Source organism: Seriola lalandi, unplaced genomic scaffold (assembly GCF_002814215.2).
Source record: "Seriola lalandi dorsalis isolate HSWRI2012SDOR001 ecotype SW California unplaced genomic scaffold, Sedor1 jcf7180002054885, whole genome shotgun sequence".
NCBI lineage: Eukaryota > Metazoa > Chordata > Actinopteri > Carangiformes > Carangidae > Seriola > Seriola lalandi.
In genome coordinates this window covers 4859455-4875281 of record NW_019525437.1, presented here as the reverse complement: position 1 = coordinate 4875281, position 15827 = coordinate 4859455, and the positions used below count along the sequence as shown (strand labels likewise).

General features: G+C 39.3%; 1 protein-coding gene across 1 annotated transcript in view; it reads left to right on the top strand.

Moving 5' to 3' along the window:
• Positions 1-3202: 3202 nt before the first annotated feature.
• kifap3a (kinesin-associated protein 3a) overlaps positions 3203-15827 on the top strand; it is a 36419-nt gene continuing 23794 nt past the window's right edge. Inside the window, exons 1-10 of the mRNA XM_087180056.1 lie at positions 3203-3396; positions 4602-4733; positions 4940-5085; positions 5202-5260; positions 5360-5501; positions 7534-7633; positions 8726-8852; positions 9030-9126; positions 10902-11080; positions 13706-13868. Coding sequence (XP_087036182.1) covers positions 3356-3396; positions 4602-4733; positions 4940-5085; positions 5202-5260; positions 5360-5501; positions 7534-7633; positions 8726-8852; positions 9030-9126; positions 10902-11080; positions 13706-13868 — 1186 coding nt within the window. The 5' untranslated portion in view covers positions 3203-3355. The remainder of the gene's footprint in view (positions 3397-4601; positions 4734-4939; positions 5086-5201; positions 5261-5359; positions 5502-7533; positions 7634-8725; positions 8853-9029; positions 9127-10901; positions 11081-13705; positions 13869-15827) is intronic.

The following is a 15827-nucleotide window of genomic DNA, read 5'->3' as shown; positions in this document are numbered from 1 at the left end:
GTTAGCAGCTGCCTTTCTTGACCCAATATATAAATGGATAGGTAACATGTTTAAACCACAGTGGTTGGAGATGATGTCTGTTTTGTTGAGGAAAACACAACATAAGGGTTGTCTTTAAAACTGGTACAAATATTATACTGTAAAAACAAATGACCTACACACAACCAGAAATCCTTCAGTTACTGACCAGGGAATTATGGGGTGCCGAATGTAAAATTTTGGTTACAATTTTTCAGCTGATATATTTTGAATATTTAGTTCACTTTCTTCACATTAAGGTAATTTTCCTCTCATTCGAGACAGAAATTTATGTAAAACATCATGTTATATTTAATTGTTATTTATGAAAAAATAAATCTGAAATCTAAATGTTAAATCTAAAGCTAAATGTTAGATCATGATATAAATGTTAAATCTAAATCTAAATGGGTCACCAAGTGTAAAGCTAAATGTTTAGAAAATATGCAACTGATCCGCACCAGCACTCTGGTCCACACCCCCTTGCAGCAGCCTCAGTATCTGGCCTCAGTTCACACAGCCCCACCCACGCCACTGACCGTGGAGTCGGTGAGAAGAGTGAAAGGACTTCTCTGTATGACGGTGAGATTGAGGCAGGTGTGCGGGCTGCACCCCAAGGTGCAGTTCCACCAGTACCGTCCACACTATTAACGGTAAGATAAGTAGTTTTAATTTTGACTTCTTAAAGCATTCTACAGGGAGTTAGGCTACTGTTAGCTAACCTGACCAGCTAGTGTATCCAAGTGCCACGCCCCTTTGCAGTAGCCTCAGCTCACAAAGCCCCACCCACACTTTAACATTTAGATTTACATTTATATTTTAACATTTAGATTTACATTTAACATTTATATTTAACATTTTACAATTAGATTTACATTTAACATTTAGATTTAAAATTTAGATTTAGATTTAATATTTAAATTTCATATTTAGATTTCATATTTAGATTTAACATTGAACTTTTAGATTAGATTTAACATTTAACTTTTACACAAGATTCATACACATTAATATTTTACACACATTTTTGTCTCAAAAGAAAGGAAAATGAGCGAAATGTGAGGAAAGTGAGCTAAATATTCCAATTTATCAGCTAAAAAATTGTAACCAAATTTTTACATTACAATAGTATATATTTTTGAACCCTAACACAAATAATATTCTGATATATTCATCACAAGCCAACAGCTAAATTTAGACAGTTGACATCAGCTGTGGTGTAGGTGGGGAATGACAGATGTGCTGAGACAAGCAAATACTTTCTGGAAAGCAGATTTACTGTGTTACAGTAACTATTCCCACTATTGGTTGTTTGTTCATTTCTCACTTGATACATGGCTAAAGTGGAGTTCTTCAGGGAAGTTGTTCTGATTTAAAAGTTTCCAAAATTCACATGAACACTTTTTGTCTGTGCTGTTTTTGCAACCAACTCTGGTTTAAGCAGTCATTTTTTTCTGTTAAATCCCTCAACAAAACCTAAAGTGAATAAATGCAAGAGTGCAGTGTATTTCAAAATGTTAAGGTTGAAGTTAGATTAATGTTACAGAGATTTAAGTAACCAAGAGAACCCACTTTGTTGAACTGCATCTCAACACACACAGTAAAAATAGTCAAAAGATATTTTAAGCCAAAACCAGGTTACATAACTAGCAGTGTAACAAACCCCAGGTTCACAGACCGTTTTTACTCCAGGTCATGTTCAGTATTATCTAACCCTGTCTCACCCCAGTGGCTTCTGTGACTTCAGCCTGCAGCCAGACCATCCATCACATCTGCCGATAGATTCCAGTCTAAAAGAGGAACAGCAGTTTTGCTTTATTTTTGTAAGGAGAATTTGTATTCTTTCTTTATATACACACATTTAGAAACTTAAAAAGTGAGCATATATAAAATAATTTTAGAATTTGGTTTTGAGTATTTCTTTTCTTGCATTCATTGGCCACTGTTGGTACAGATTACCATATATTTTCCCCATATATTTGGCTGCATTGTTTTAAAACTTGAATATACTTTATATTCACTGAGTGAGCAGAAAAATGACCCTGTATTCTGTATTGGCATTCAATACAACAGTCCTTTGTTAAAACTTGTCATTATTAAATTGTTGTTGCTGGTGTGTCAGTTATGTGTTGGATTGATATTCTAAGGCTTAAATCCATTACAGGGCCGTCCAATATTGGATAGTCATGAAATTTGGTTCAGACATTCATGTGGATGAACTGCAATAATTTTGGTGATCCTGTGACTTTCCATTGCCCCATCATCAGGTCAACATAGTACATGTGAAGTAGGCTACTATGGATTCCAATAATAATAATAACTTACATATATATATGGTGCAGCTCAAAGTGCTTTAAACTTAATTATATTTTCAAAAAGACATTTAAAATGTTTGAACAAATAAAGAAATGAAACCATGCCAAACCAAATTAACTAAACATAGTAGGTTAATTTATTACTATTAATGTTTACGGCAACAGTTGGAGGTGCAGAGAGACTGTTTTGTGCGGGGTTGCTTTGCAATTAAGCTACATCACAGAGAGGGAGGGATGTTGAGAGTAATCTGCAGCCTAGTACCAAAGGCAATCACAGCCGTTCTGATATTCAGTACATCATTCCCTCTCCTGTGATATTGATTTTGTACAGCAGATCTATGAGCACCATATTAGTTAAATAAGCAACAACAAACTATGATTTGTGTGTTTATTTTATAATTTATTTGGCTACGCCAACATAAATAGTTCCACAACTGGACAGTACACACTAGCCTGCTACTTGCTTTACATGATATCTCAAGTAAGTATCCAGGCTTCCTCCCTTCACCCTCTTGTGACGCGATACATAATTTAATTCAAATGTTATTTCTGGAAATATATTGGATATGGAATACCTGTCATCCAATCAAATTACTTGGTCGGAACAAACTGTTGTATAAAATGTTATAATCAATTTCTAAAAGAGATAAGCGGCCAATTAAATCATCTCTTTATTTGGTGGTCAGACCACTGAAGGACTCCTGGTTTCAAATATTGTGGCTACGTCCCTGCTGCTGCTGCTGGTCTGGTTCCAGGGAATTTGCACAAACTCCATCTGAGATGACTAAACAAAGATTAAACCTGAGACAGGTCGGTTCAAAGACGTCCGGAGGGTGAGAGGAGGATGTCGGTTTCCAGCAGCCTCGTCCTCCGACACTACAGGCGGCAGCAGTCTCTCCCCTTTGGACACTTCGGACGTCTGTGTCGCCGCCCTGGCAACAAGCAGAAGAGATACATAACATCCGCCTTGTCTCCATCAACATCAGAAGAGAATATGATGTGCCTTTTCTTTATTATCTAAAATGGACAATTTACAAGCCGGAGATCCGAAATATCTGAAGAGGTAACGGCTGCTACCTTGAACGCTGTTAGCACGTTATTTATGTTCGTAGCGGAAGCTAACCTGTTGGTAAAACACACACCAGTAGGATTCTCAGCTGTTCACTGATAGCACGATAGGCCATTTACATGAATGACCGTTAAGCTAACCGTCCACGGAGCCAACTATGATACTACAATTAATGATATTCCTGTTTTAGCGTTGTCAAGAACAACGAGAAATAGCTAACAGTAGCAACCGTTAGCCCAATCACTGCTAATGTTATGTCTGTTTATGGTGTGCTAGTAAAATCAGTCAGTTGTGATGCAGCAATTTGAAGATGAAAAAAAACAACTAAATCGATTTGTCAATTTTTGACAACGATGAATAATCAATATGTCGTTATTGTCCTGCTGATAACTGTTTACACTTCTGCTAGAAATACTGTTAAAGTGCCGTTTTGTGGAGGAAAATGTTGCAACTTACCACTGAAAAAGTCTAAAGATAAACCGACACCTGACACCTCACCTATGTTATTTGAGGCTCATTTATTGACATAGAAAATCGATGCATTTATTTTACTTGCTGTTACTGTCAAAAAATCAGTTTTGCAGCAGTTGCACCTTTTTGGACATATCTATTAATTAAATTAAACAAAATAAAACGAGAGTTACATTTCATGCTTCACTACATCAACTTTATTTCAATCAAACAGAAACACAGGGAAAACATTAAATACATCATACATTTACCAAGTGGAAATGAGTGACAAGTGAAACAATTTAACAAAAAATTATATTGATAAAATCATATGAATAAGAATGTAAAATCACAAAATATATAGAAGGTAAATCTTTAATGGGTGTTACTGAGGTCAGCCACTGATGTTGGTGTCTGTCTGGCTCACAGTTGGTGTTCCAGTTCCTCCTTAAGGTGTTAGATGGGGAACTTGGAAACTGGGAAAAACAATTTCTCTTTGTGCACATTGTCTTATTGAAACAGGAAAGGGACAAGCAAAACTGATCACACACATTTGGAAGAACACTATTAATGCATTACATCATTGTATGTAGAAGTGAGATTTCCCATCCTTTGAACTAGAGAGCCTAGCCCAAACCAGGAACTACAGCTCTAGAACTAAAACTACACCAAAGTATGTTGAGAAAATCCATCATAACAAAGTTGATGAGTTTTAGTCCACGCTTATTTTGTTTCAATGTGACCCACAGGAGAGTGAAGGGCTGTACTCTGGATGTCCACCCCACTGAGAAAGCCCTTGTCGTTCAGTATGAGGTGGAAGCAACTATCCTGGGAGAGCTGGGGGTTCCCATGGTTGGAGAACGCAAAGAGTGTCAGAAAATGTGAGAAGAATTCCTAAATTCAGGATTTAGAATTTACTGTCATACTTTAATAACCTTTTAGATAATGATAGTATGACAACCAAATCCCTGATAATATTTATTCCTGTGTCATGCTTTTGCAACCTACCTTATATCTGACAACTTGGTGTCTGACGTTTGGTCTAAAGCTGTAATTTTAATTGTTCATGTGTTTGTGCTGCCCTCAGTATTCGCCTGAAAAGCTTGAATGCCAACACAGATATATCCTCTTTGGCTCGGAAGGTGGTTGAGGAGTGTCGGCTGATTCACCCCTCAAAACTCAGTGAGGTGGAGCAGCTGCTCTTCTATCTGCGAAGCCGCAAGCAGCCAAATGGTACAAGTCCAAGTACAACAATCATACATTCATAGGTCAAAGCATTCCTCATGCTAAAAGTGGACGTAGTTTATCATCAGTGGACTATTTATGATGCTGATCATTGCCTTTCACAGACAACCAAGAGAAGAAACGTATCTCACCTCGAGACTTCACACCTTACACTGGAGTGGAGGTAGGAACTGGAAAAAAAGGATGTGTGCATTTGCATGTGTTTTTCGTACAGGAGACAGTGGTAAAGACATTTGTGTTGAGCTGTGTTCATGTCCTCCAGCTGGACGAGGAGGCGAGCATCAACAGCATCGATGAATATGTGGAGCTGCTGTACGAGGACATCCAGGAGAAGCTCAGAGGAGCCACACTCATCTTCCAGCTGGCTCGTAACCCAGACAACCTGGAGGAACTCATACAGAATGGTACCTTTCCACTTTTTAAAGGGCTGGTTCACCCAAATTACCCTTAGTTATCTCTCCACGCAGAGAGTTTTGGTTTTATTTGTTCAGTTTTTCTCTCTCTTTAATGTCTTCCTTTATCTCGGAGCAGTAGAGGTGAGTAGAAACCGTAACACCTCTTTGCAGAAACAATGTCCCTGTTAACCCACAGAACAGAGTCAACAGTATTAAATGAAAACTGCACTTCCAATGGAAACCAACCCTTTAATATGTATTACACACACACATGCACACACGCACACACACACACTCACACACTCACACACTCACTCCCTCTCTCACTCTCTCACTCACTCACTCACTCACTCACACTAAATTAAAAACAGTCACATGTAAAGTGTCCTGAGATAATATATGTTATGATTTGGAGCTATACAGATACAATTTAATTAAATTGAAATCAATAAATTAATTCAGATTTAAAACAGTAATGACTGAATGTTTGGGGTAGTTTACTCAACAGAAATTCCATCATCTGCCCATCTGCCCCCATCATCTGTCTGTGAGGGTCATCAGGGACCATACTCACCCTGTGACAACCTTGTGAAGATGTGTTCATACCATATTTGTGCAGATACCTAGTGCCGTATAAACAAAACTGCCCGTGCGTCCACTGTCAATGTCCCTTTTGTGCTCTATATTTTTGTAGCTGTTTGAGTTTGAGTTTGATTAGTTGATCTAATTCAGAGTGTTTTCCCTACAAAACTGACGCCAGAGTTTGACCTCAATAATCTCAAAGTCTACAGGCTTATTTGGAGCTTTCAACAGCATCTCACAGTCTTCCTCAGTGGACGGAGTCTGCTCAGTTGAAGAGCTGCAGTGATTAGTTGATTAATCAGTTGATTATTGATAAATGTTTTCATTGTTGTCATTTTCAAACAAAACTGCCAAATGGTTGTTTGTTCCAACTTCTTGAATCGAATAAATTTGTGTTTTTAGTTGGATAAAACAAGTTTTATTTCATTTCTTTTATTTCTTATTGAATAATCAACTATAATTAACTGAGAAAATGGTTGTCACATTAATTGATGATTAGCTGCAGCCCTGAGGTGGTCATGTATCATGAGTGGAGAGTAACGCGTCTTTGCTCAGAGAGGATCTCTGGTGTCAGATATGAATCTCTCTCTCTGGCCGTCCGCTGACTCCTGGAGCTGTTATCAAGTTCCAACTGAGCAAACAACCCACAGCTGAACAAACTCCATCTGCTGACAAAGACCTTGAGTTGGGATTGAAAGCTGCATAAAAAGCTAGTAAGTGGACCTTGAGTTCGAGAAAGAACTCTCACGCTGAATTTATTTGGAATGTTTTAATTTTCTGAAAATGTAGTGTTAAAAGTTCAAATCTCAACTGCTCAACTTTACACTGTATTCGGATGAAAATTGGTAGGACAGCTTAAGATACTGTGCCGGTGTAGAATCTCCTGACTTTTATCAGCTCGTCCACTCTGCTCCTCTTTGACTTGAAAAGAAAACACAGCTCAGCTCCAGCTCTGCTCCCTTCCGTGACAACCGGCCTGTTTCTTCAGCAACAGCACGGAGCCTTCATCCTGCGCAGCCTTCATGAGATGGCACTGCTTCATTTGTATCTGTCATAAAGCATCGTCAGCTCACTCTGTCTGTCGCCCCGCATCAACCGGTCCGGTGTTGATAAGAGCCGAGTGTTCGTGTGAACCGAGAGGCCTGGGGTCAGCGTGGAAAGAGGAGACGAAGCCTGGGACGCACGTCTTTATGCTGAGAAGTACCCATAGCTCAAAATCTCCAGGAGCCTCCGACCTCATCGCATTCCCCCACGCTTCTTTAAATTAACCTCCAGCTGCGCTGCTCTCTGCTCGGTCTGACTCTGATTGACTTTCACACATTCTCATCTCTAGCCCTTTGTTTCTGCCTTGCTCCCTTTTTTTTTCCTAACCTTTCCTATATGTGTGTTTTTTGTGCGTGTGTGTTTGCACATACATTGTGTGTGTTTTTGTTGATTTTTGTTTTGTGTGTCTGGTCAGAGGCAGCCCTTGGAGCTCTGGCTCGAGTCCTGAGGGAGGACTGGAAGCAGAGTGTGGACCTGGCAACAACTATCATCTATGTCTTCTTCTGCTTCTCCAGGTAAAGACAAACCCGTAGATTAAACAAATGCAGAGGGACACAAGTATTTGGTGTCTTTGCTTCAAAGTTTCACTGTCATATGGTTTTGAACTTGGTTTTAATGTTTGTGAGGGAAGGATTTAGTGCAGGACAGTTTATTAGACTGCTTTAGTTTTAGCAACATGTACCTAATAAACTGGCAACTGAGTGTAAGGGAAAGTCAGACCAGATCCATAAAGCCTGGCTCACAGTCAGCGTTTCAGTTCATCCAAAAGGAGTTGGATAGGGTTGAGGTCAGTGCAGGCCAGGCCAGACTGGGAAAGCCATTTCTTTATGTAGCTGCTTTGTGCACGTGAGCACTGTCATGTTGAAACGGGACAAAGACAAACTACTGTTGGTAGAAAGAAAGAAAGTACTGTTCTAAACACTATTGTCTTGAATATAAAGCTACATCCACACCACTAAGTTTTAGTTTTAAACGCATCACTCTTGCTACATTTATTCCTGCCATCCACGCTAGATTTTCCTTCACTGGAGCCCAGACCAAAGGGACACAAGTACTGTATGTTCACATACTTTTGGCCTACAGTGTATACTCGTATATTAGATGTACAAACCCAGTTGTTCATGTCGAATTTGACCTCAAGCAAAGCTTCCATCCACTCTCTCCCTCTTTCTTACAGTAGTCCTCCACCTCTGGCAGCATACCTAGCACTGAAGTTTCACTCTCCAACTGGGGGTTGGGAAACACTAAAATTAGCCCTCACTAGAATAATACATAAACGTCCGTCAGAGCTGATTAAGGCTGCAGGAGGATGTGTACGCCTGAAAACTGATCGTCATTCTTGGCTCGTCTCCATCTTCAGTGTTATGCTGTTTGGATTGTGAAACGGTTCAAGTTGGACTGATTATAAGTCAGACCAGGACACACTTTTTGACGGAGCATGTTTTGACTTTGACAGTTTACTTTGTAAACTACTTCAGGGGTGACGGATTGGGTCATTTTAATGACAGCTCCCAGCTGAAATCCCAAATATGATTTCAGTTTTGAAAATCCACTTTTGGATAAATGGAAGTCTTTTTCTCTCTCTCCCTCCTAATTTTCTCCTCTAGTTTCTCCCAGTTCCATGGCCTGGTCACACATTTCAAGATTGGGGCCCTGTGTATGAACATCATCGAGCATGAGCTGAAGAGGTATGACCTCTGGCAAGATGAGCTGCAGAAGAAGAAGAAGGCCTATATCCTTTCACGCAGTCATCTGCTAAATTAAATAGATGATGTTAGTGTGTTTAGCTATTTTATATATTTGTAAAAGGGGATAGAGAAAGTCAGATAAATGGCAGTGTTCATGGTACAAGAGGACAAAAGCTGGGGCTCTATACTGTGACACATTTTTGTCCCTTGACTGATTTCACATGAAGAATTCTCTGACAACCAAAATCTGAAGAAAGAACACGAGAAGTCTTTCAGAAAGTACCAGAGTCTTCTGACCAAGCAGGAGCAGCTTCTCAGAGGTACTACAAACATTTTAGGATGTAATTATTATTAATCAACTCTTCATGCTGATATATTGTGATAAGATGATGTATTTTAGTGCTTCATCAAAATATCTAAAATATCTGTCACAAATCTGTTCTCTTTATCATTGTGCTTTTTATACAGTTTCTACAATAGGTTAAAGTTATATGTAACTTTTCCACATTAAAATTTTTTAAAGACGACTATATCTACACAATATTATATGTATTTTTTAGTTGTGTTTTTACAGTATTCCAAATGTTTCCATCAATTCTCAAACCATTGCAGAGCAATACCATGATTTTGATCATGGTATTGCTCTGTTTCATTTGGTCGCATGTCAATGACATCATATCCCCTATGCATATGCGTCAGTGTTGTGGTTTCCTGCCAGAAGCATCAAAATGAATTTATCCAGTTTGAAGCCAAATTTTTAAGATGCACTTTTTACACCTTTGTCGTTTTCAACTATATATTTTAACCTGATGAAGAATTTTAGTTGTAAGTCATCATAGAAAAAAGCTGAGTAAATGTTAGACAGCACAGCTCCCAGCCCCTCCCCGACATTCTGTGTCTGCCGAATAGTGTCGGTGAAACTGCTTTATTCAGTGTTTGTACCAGTTTTAATCCCATGGTCCATTGGTTCTGCAGAGGAGGAGACCTCTGTTGATAGTTCGGCTCCTGGTAAAAACTTCCTGAACGACTGTCACATCGCAAACTGGGAGAAGCTAAGTTACATACTGTGCGTTATATACATATAATGTATAACATATAAATATGTATAATATACCCAGAGTTTCTCTGATAAAGGGTAAACAAATCACAGATTTTTGATGTGAAACTGCTTTATTCAGTATTTTTACTGCTTCAAATCCCCTGGTCTGCTGGTTGTAGAGAGGAGGAGACCTCTGTTGATAGTTCGGCTCCTGGTAAAAACTTCCTGAACGACTGTCACATCGCAAACTGGGAGAAGCTAAGTTACATACTGTGCGTTATATACATATAATGTATAACATATAAATATGTATAATATACCCAGAGTTTCTCTGATAAAGGGAAAGATATTATGGCTACATCTCCCGCCCCTACATGGAACTTATGCTTCAAAGATCAAGTAAAATGTGAGCAACAATAAAGCTGAGGGCTGCAGCCTTTGAGCACAGGCTTGTTCTGATATACAGAGATACATTAACTGCCTGTTTCTTGTCCTCAGCAGCATAAACTTTTTTTTATCAAAGTTTTTTCGTTGTGGGGTCGGCGTGATCTGTTTTTAAGACTAATGTTGGCAGTTTACTCTAGACTTAATTGAACTTGGCGTGCTCTCAGACTGCTGTTGAATAATGTGCTATGAGCAAACACTAGTATACTCACTGTGACTCCAGGCCCGTTTATTTAACCTCTTCAGCCCCGCTGCCCTGCCACCAGGGCAATCACACAAACTGTAGTCACATTTTAATAGAGATCTAAAAGTTTCTGAAGTTATCAGATAAATCTTGGTGAATTTTAGGGGAAATGTGACCAAAATTATACATGAGACATCAAGAATATTTCTTATGATAATACATACATTTCTGAAGATGATATATGTGTGATATTGTCATACAATGTAGAAATGACCTTTTTCTGACTAAGTAAAGCTTTTGTTGAACACAGAATATCAAAGTCACAAGTACAAGAACAGCAAAATACTCCAGCTAAATGATCGAACAGGAAAAAGTGAATTCTGTGCAGAGAGCTGATTCTGTTCTGTCTGACATCTTTGACCCTGTAGTTGCTCTGTGTCTGCTGCTGAACCTGGCCGAAGACACCCGCACGGAGCTGAAGATGAGGAACAAAAACATCGTCCACATGCTTGTGAAGATCCTGGACCGGGAGGACGAGGAGCTGCTGCTGGTGGTGGTCTCCTTCCTTAAGAAGCTATCCATCTTCCTTGAGAACAAGAACGACATGGTGAGAGCGAAGGGTGAACAAGCTGATGATGAAATTGAGAAGGAGTTATGAGTACTGTGAGTGAGGTCTTATCACCCAACATCAGTGTTGGGCCTGACTAATGCTCTTGTGTCTGAATGGGAGCAAATCCCTGCAGCCACTGTCAACATGTGGTGGAAACACTTAAACCAGCCAACCAATCTGCTGTTCTAGCAGCAGATTGATGCTCATGGTGTCACAATCACATGATTAACTATTACATATGGGTGGAATGTTTGTGTCCACATAGTTTTGGCCATGTGTGATCTCTTGTTACTTCCAAGTTTTATCCTCAGTGTACCGCTTTTCTTTGCTTTTTAATATTTGTTTACATGAAAATGACATTTTACTCTTTCGTTGTGGAATCTGAATTTTAAACAGACTAACACAACATTAATCATGGATTTGTTTAGCAAAATAGTAAAAATAATCCCACACTGAAGTTTAAAAGAGAACTACTCTTAGATAAACATTTTTTAGTTTTAATTCGCATTTAACTCAATTCCTGGTGTCTGTAATTACTTCAGTACAACTATAATTAATCTGCAACATTATTTTCTGATGTTTGAGTTGAAGCTGTCGAATTTAGAGGAAACAAGCTGTCGTTATTTGTTCTGTAAAACACCCCCAAGGTCATTCTGACAAATAGCTGTTACCCTGTAGAAACCACACTTATCAAATTTCAATTTAAAAAATGCTTAGAGGGTCCACTTTTGGCCACGTGTCCCACAGCGCTCGTACAGGAACCTCACCACTCCGGCTTTCCCTAATCCAGCCCCACCTGGTTCCAATCTCACTCAGTTTGTGGGTCTTTATCAAAGCCAGACCCTGTTAGGAACTGGTTTTATCTCCTTGTTTCCCCTTCAGTGTATCTTTGATTCAGATTAAAGAACCCTTCAGGGGGTTGAGACTCACTCAAGCATGTGTCCAGCAGGAAAATAGTGGTTTCAACACTCTGACCCAGTTGAGTGTATCAGTTTACACGAGGGGAAAAGGCTTCTCCATTTAAGGACATGGATGTTTAATTGATTAAAAAAAGATTGATCACATAATGATACAGTATGTCATCGAATTTTATTTACTCAGCAAACATGTTGTGACTTTCTCTTAATCAGATAAGACTTCAGCACAGTTTGATAATTTTTTTTTTGCTGCTGCTGTCACTAATGGAAAGGGAATGTCAGTGGTAATTGACACAGGCTGTAGTTGATTACGCTGCTCGAGGTCTGGTTTGTGATGGTGTGACTGGAGCTGGTTTCGCACACAGTAGCAGCGAGTGCGTTTTAACTGGGAGCAGGTTGTGTCACCGTGATGTCTGGCTGCAGGGAGACCACAGGAGAAGGAAGCAGACATGTTAACAAGCAGCGCTGGACTGACACTGACACTGCTGTGTCACCGTGACTGTCACAGTGACAGCATGTGGATGGAGTCTGAGCGCTTCCACTTCCACTCACACTTTCACACAGCAGTGACACCGTAGTCCCAACAGAGAGTCAGCAGTCATGTGTTGGTGTTTGAGTTGTGGTTGGTGTCATCAGCTCAACACCTCCACCTGCCTGTAGGCCATGTGAACCCTCTCCAAGCGGAATGCTGAATGTCGTCTTGGTTGAGACAGAACATACTTTTCTAATTTCTCCATATGATCATATTGAGCAGAATTTTTGTATTTATACAGCGTGACAGAAGTACATAGTTACTGCCAGATAATCAGCTTGAAATGCTAATCATAATAATGGATTTTCATGTCCTGAACAGCTCGATAAGTATTTAATCTAAACATTTGTCAATTGTAAAGCAAATCTAAATCATAATACTCTTTTGTAGTAAATTAATTTTTTAAATATAATTTATATTATATATAATTCCATACAACCTATTAAAAAACATTATAATGGAAACATTTTGGTCCACCAGAAATTAGTTAGCATGTTTTTTTCCTGCTGAAATGTAAAAATTAGTATCAAAAAGGCCGAGATTTATATATATATATATATATATATATATATATAGGACTGAGACGCAAAGCACTGAGAGGCTCTGAGGCCAAAGCAACATTTCTGATGGGCTTATTTTCCCTCCTTAAGAATACATTTGAAAGTCATTTTCACAAAGATTTTTTTTTTTCATATATTTTTTCTGAATTTTTATGCCTTTTATTAGAGATGACAGTGGAGAGGTGTGATGAGGAAACGAGCGGAGAGAGATGGGGAATGACTTACAATAAAGGTTCCCTGTCGGACTTTAACCGGAGATGTTGTGGTTCATTGTCGGTGTCCCTAAGCCTCATGTGTACCCCTGATTTCTTTACTTTAGCAGTGATTTTAGTTGGACTGTAGTTTTGGCAAAATATGCACAAAAAATCAGGTTTCTCCACAAACAAAAAAGGAGTATTATGTCCTTTGTGATTTAGTAACTCATGTCACATTCGAGAACTGGCTTCTTTTCTTAAAAGGTTTTGTCAGAAAATGTTTATACTCCTCAGTAAGAAAAAAATTTGGGATCTGTACAGATGGGTATCAGTAGACAAACATGTCAAACAGTACCCTTTCCTGCATGTAGTTTTATTTCAGGGCAGTTAAAATATTAGGCCATGTGTGTTGCCCGCAGGCTGAGGCGTTTGCCGTTGAGAAGTTGGCCCGGCTGGTTCCATGCGAGCACGAGGAGCTCCTGAGCACCAACCTACGCCTTCTGCTCAACCTCTCCTTTGACACGTCGCTGCGCAGCCAGATGGCCCAAGCTGGACTCATTCCCAAACTCTCCTCACTCCTCGGTAATCAATCACCACTTACCAACAATCTCGTGTTATTGTTCCTGATTGTTTGTGTTTGTTTTGTGTTAATTTGTTCAGATTTGTTTATAATCTACTGATTTATTGTGTGTGTGTGTATCTGTGTTTATGATTGGGGTTCTACTTTATGTATCAGGGGAACTGTTATTTCAGGTTTTCACTGACAGAAATAGACACATGTCATGAGAAACAGTCATCCGTCCTGAGCCAGCAGTGAAGCCTCTAATATGTTATTACTGAGGTGTGTGTGCAGGTGCAGCTCTTACAGAGCGCCCAGACCTAAAGCCACCTCTGGTGACCATTAGAAAAGTGACTTCCTGAAAGCTCCAGAGTGTTGTCTCATCCACGGGGTCATGTGACACGGTCAGAAGCATCTCTGACGGGCCTTTTGAAACCTCTCAGGGGGAGGCTCCGGTAACGACGCATAATTAATATAATATATTTGTTAGAATAACATGCCAGAGCCTCTGCACAAATGTTGTTTTTCTAGGAGCAAGCTAGAGAGGTGGAGGGGTCTTCAGAGATTTAGGGAGGGCTGTGGGGGTGGGGGTTGCTCGTTCAGGAAGCAAGGAACACACATAATATAAGTTAGCTGAAATATCACGCCTGCTCAAGGTTCTGACACTGGTGAGTTTGCCTTTATTTGTGTATTTGCACGTGTGTGTAATTCACTCTGTATGTGAGCTGAGGCATCATTAATCATGTGCTCTCGCTGCCAACTGTCCTCCTTTTAACTGACACACTCGGCATGAGGACTCTGGTCTTATCTCCAAAGAGAGAAGACAGGGAGGAGGCGGCTCTGTCAGCCTCCACTCTCTCCATCCAGACCTGACCTGGGGTCATGAGCCCCAGTGATAAGATGAAAGTGGAGAGGGAGTCTTCACTTGTCATCATCACCTCCCACTTGATCTGTCCCACCACCACCTGAAAGCAACAGAAAGTAGAAGATTCCTCTTTGTCGGCTGCATCTACATTTTTCCATTCCATTTTTACAGCTAGTTCAACAGTTTATCAATTAGTTTCTTGACTGAACTCGATTAACAAATTTGAAAATCAGTCAATTGTTATTTATGTTATTTATCAGTCAGAGATGCCAATGTGTGGTTCCAATGTGAGCAATTGCTGCTTCTCTTGTTTTATATAATTTCTTAAGATGTGCTGACAATTTCGGACAGTGTCTCCTGGAAAACATTCATGGTGTTGCACTCGGTTGTTCACATGAAAAGTGACAGAAATATTTGTGTAACAAATGAAAAAACATAGCTAGAGAGAGAAGTTGATACCCCGGCTGCTTTCTCACCCCAGGCCCCCGCACAGCTGATCATGGGTTCATCACTGAGTGAAGTGGGTGTGGATGTTGGATCATCAGTTTCAGAGCCTTACAGAAATGTAACGCCACCACCCTGTATTAACTTATCTACGCGACTTATTAAGCTATTCTTAAAAAACTTAAAATAACAAATCAAAAATCTGAGAAAAGTTACAACAACAAACTTATATATAAATATATATATATACAAACATGTGTGTGTGTGTGTTTGTGTGTGTGTGTGTGTGTGTGTGTGTGTGTGTGTTTGTGTGTTTAAATATTTCTTCCTCTCTTTTCCATTTAATCATCCTGGGACCTCATCAGATTCATCTTAGTAAAAAAAAAAAAAAAGGATTGTCCAGATAGAGCTGAAGCAGTTAGTTCTGATGGACAGAATTAATTTTCATTATTTATTTTTTGTTTAATTTATTTATCAAGCAAAAATACACCAAATATGCTCTGCTTTCAGCTTCTCCAGTCTGAGGATTTGTTGATTTCAATCTGTTTTATATGATTGTTAACTGAATATTTTTGGCTTTGCACTCTCGGTCAGACAAAATAAATAATATGATGACGTCACTTTGGGATCTGGGTAATTGTGGTGAGCATTTTTCACTACTTTTGGACATTTT